The 2888-nt window shown below is 37.2% G+C and overlaps 1 protein-coding gene across 6 annotated transcripts in view; it reads right to left on the bottom strand.

Annotated features, from left to right (window-relative positions):
- LOC106463546 (ras-related protein Rab-32-like) overlaps positions 1-2888 on the bottom strand; it is a 19783-nt gene that overhangs the window by 4497 nt on the left and 12398 nt on the right. For all 6 annotated transcript variants that reach the window (XM_013923596.2, XM_022391089.1, XM_022391090.1 and 3 more), the window contains exon 4: positions 1975-2156. In XM_013923596.2, the coding sequence (XP_013779050.1) occupies positions 1975-2156 (182 nt within the window). The remainder of the gene's footprint in view (positions 1-1974; positions 2157-2888) is intronic.

Genomic DNA, 2888 nt, shown 5'->3' with positions numbered 1-2888 from the left:
CTTAATGGTCAATCAGTAATCTGTTGTACTGAGTATTGATAACTAATCCAAGGGTATATTATTAATAGTTCGATGGTGAATGAACCAACTGTGTATAGTGTGTTAACTGCACCAAATTACCTTAATGGTCAATCAGTAATCTGTTGTACTGAGTATTGATAACTAATCCAAGGGTATATTATTAATAGTTCGATGGTGAATGAACCAACTGTGTATAGTGTGTTAACTGCACCAAGTTACCTTAATGGCCAATCAGTAATCTGTTGTACTGAGTATTGATAACCAATCCAAGGGTATATTACTAATAGTTCGATGGTGAATGAACCAACTGTGTATAGTGTGTTAACTGCACCAAGTTACCTTAATGGCCAATCAGTAATCTGTTGTACTGAGTATTGATAACCAATCCAAGGGTATATTACTAATAGTTCGATGGTGAATGAACCAACTGTGTATAGTTTCTTGACGTTTCTTGTTCTTCAATAGTTTCCTATATTTAATGAAGGAAAAACAATCAGATTCAGCGTTCTGAAGCTACTCCTTTCCTGACGTTTCTTGTTCTTCAATAGTGTGCTATATTTAGTGGAACAAGTTCAGATTGTGAATTTCAGCATGCCTGAAGTTTCTCCTTTCCTATCGTTTCTCGTTGTCCTATAATGTGCATTCCTAGTAGTCGATGGTGAAACGGATTTTTCTTTGCTGATACAGTTCTATTTAAATTTTTTAATATCACAACCCAGTCAATAAACTGCACGTGTTTTAAGTAAGTGAACCTTATATTTTATTAATTACCGCTTGTTACCTAAACGTGTATTGATTTTTATCCTAGGTAAAATTTTACAGCATTTTACAGCATAAAATTTTACAGCAGTAATTACAATGTAACGTCCAAGATTTCCAGATGTATGATATTAGAGTTCACTGTCATGTATAAAACAGGCTGGAGTTCCGATATCGGAGTGTCAATATGTGTTTGGTAGTTCTGGTTTGTGTGATTAGGCTTAATACTTGTTTGTTTCTGTTAGTGCAAAGCTACGCAATTGGCCATCTTCTGTCCACTGCAGGGAATCGAACCCCGTATTTTAGCTTTGTAAATCCGTAAAACTTACCGATGACCAACCGGGGGACGTACTTAATGCAACGACAGTGCTTACGGATATTTTCCGATTTCTATCGGGTGTAAACTTCTGTTGTCTGCGTTTTCAGACGGTAGACCACCAGGGCAACAGACAGAGAAAGCATTAAATAATTTTTATCTTCAATGGAAAAACTTATATATAATAGGAGTTAAATTATAGTTTATTTATTACACGTTAAACTTAAATTTCTGACTTAGCGCCATTGTTTAATTTCTAGATTACACATTACTTTACGTTAACATTTCTAAATTTCTCGTGTCGCAAGTCCAGTGCCACATTTTCTCTGGTGTTCCCCGATCAGCCAATAAAAGGACTTCACAGTCACGGGCATAACTACCTATCTGTTTGGCCCCCGAGAATCCCCCCTTCCTCTTGGGATCCCCCATAATTGTTAGCAACAGTAATTAAGGGCCATATGAAGTCTACTATCGTCTCTTATCACCATATAGCTCTAAACTAACCTTGTTTGCCAGAAGAACACAAGCACGACGCTTTCGTTATACCAGCCTTGTTTGCCAGAAGAACACAGGGTACGACACTTCCGTTAAACCAACCTTGTTTGCCAGAAGAACACAGGGTACGACACTTCCGTTAAACCAACCTTGTTTGCCAGAATAACACAGGGCACGACACTTTCGTTAAACTAACCTTGTTTGCCAGAAGAACACAGGGCACGACATTTCCGTTAAACCAACCTTGTTTGCCAGAAGAACACAGGGTATGACACTTCCGTTAAACCAACCTTGTTTGCCAGAAGAACACAAGCACGACACTTTCGTTAAACTAACCTTGTTTGCCAGAAGAACACAGGGCACGACACTTTCGTTAAACTAACCTTGTTTGCCAGAAGAACACAGGGTACGACACTTCCGTTTAGTAGATGAACTTTGTTGTCCAGGTCGTTTTTCCATTTCATGACGGCGTCAAACGTCGCTGTTCTTGTGACATCAAAAACGATGAAGGCTCCGACTGCTTCCTTGTAGTAAACTCTTGTCATGTTGCCGAACCTCTCTTGTCCTTCATAAATCGAACACATTTTGTGTTTGTATACATTACTTTATTTATTCTTTTAAGTATAATTTTTAAGAGTAAAATCATCAAATATTCTATAACAACTAAGTCTATAGAACAAACTTTGTAAAAAAACAACAACAACCAAAAATCAAAAACACCCGTAAAATCAAATCGGTATTTTCTCTCACATGCCATAATTTTTGTTTTGGGTTAATTCAAACGAAGAACAAGATATTGATTGGCCATTAAGGTAAGTCGGTGCAGTTAACACACTATACACAGTTGGTTCATTCACCATCGAACTGTTAGTAATATACCCTTGGATTGGTTATCAATACTAAGTACAACAGATTACTGATTGGCCATTAAGGTAAGTCGGTGCAGTTAACACTTCTGAAGCTACCCCTCGCTGAATCTAATTGTCTTTCCTTCATTAAATATAGGAAATATTGAAGAACAAGAAACGTCAAGAAAGGAGTAGCTTCAGAACGCTGAATCTAATTGTCTTTCCTTCATTAAATATAGGAAAATATTGAAGAACAAGAAACGTCAGGAAAGGGGTAGCTTCAGAACGCTGAATCTAATTGTCTTTCCTTCATTAAATATAGGAAAATATTGAAGAACAAGAAACGTCAGGAGAGGGGTAGCTTCAGAACGCTGAATCTAATTGTCTTTCCTTCATTAAATATAGGAAAATATTGAAGAACAAGAAACGTCAGGAGAGGGGTAGCTTCA

Source organism: Limulus polyphemus, unplaced genomic scaffold (assembly GCF_000517525.1).
Source record: "Limulus polyphemus unplaced genomic scaffold, Limulus_polyphemus-2.1.2 Scaffold1434, whole genome shotgun sequence".
Classification (NCBI taxonomy): domain Eukaryota; kingdom Metazoa; phylum Arthropoda; class Merostomata; order Xiphosura; family Limulidae; genus Limulus; species Limulus polyphemus.
This window is presented reverse-complemented; position numbering and strand designations above follow the sequence as displayed.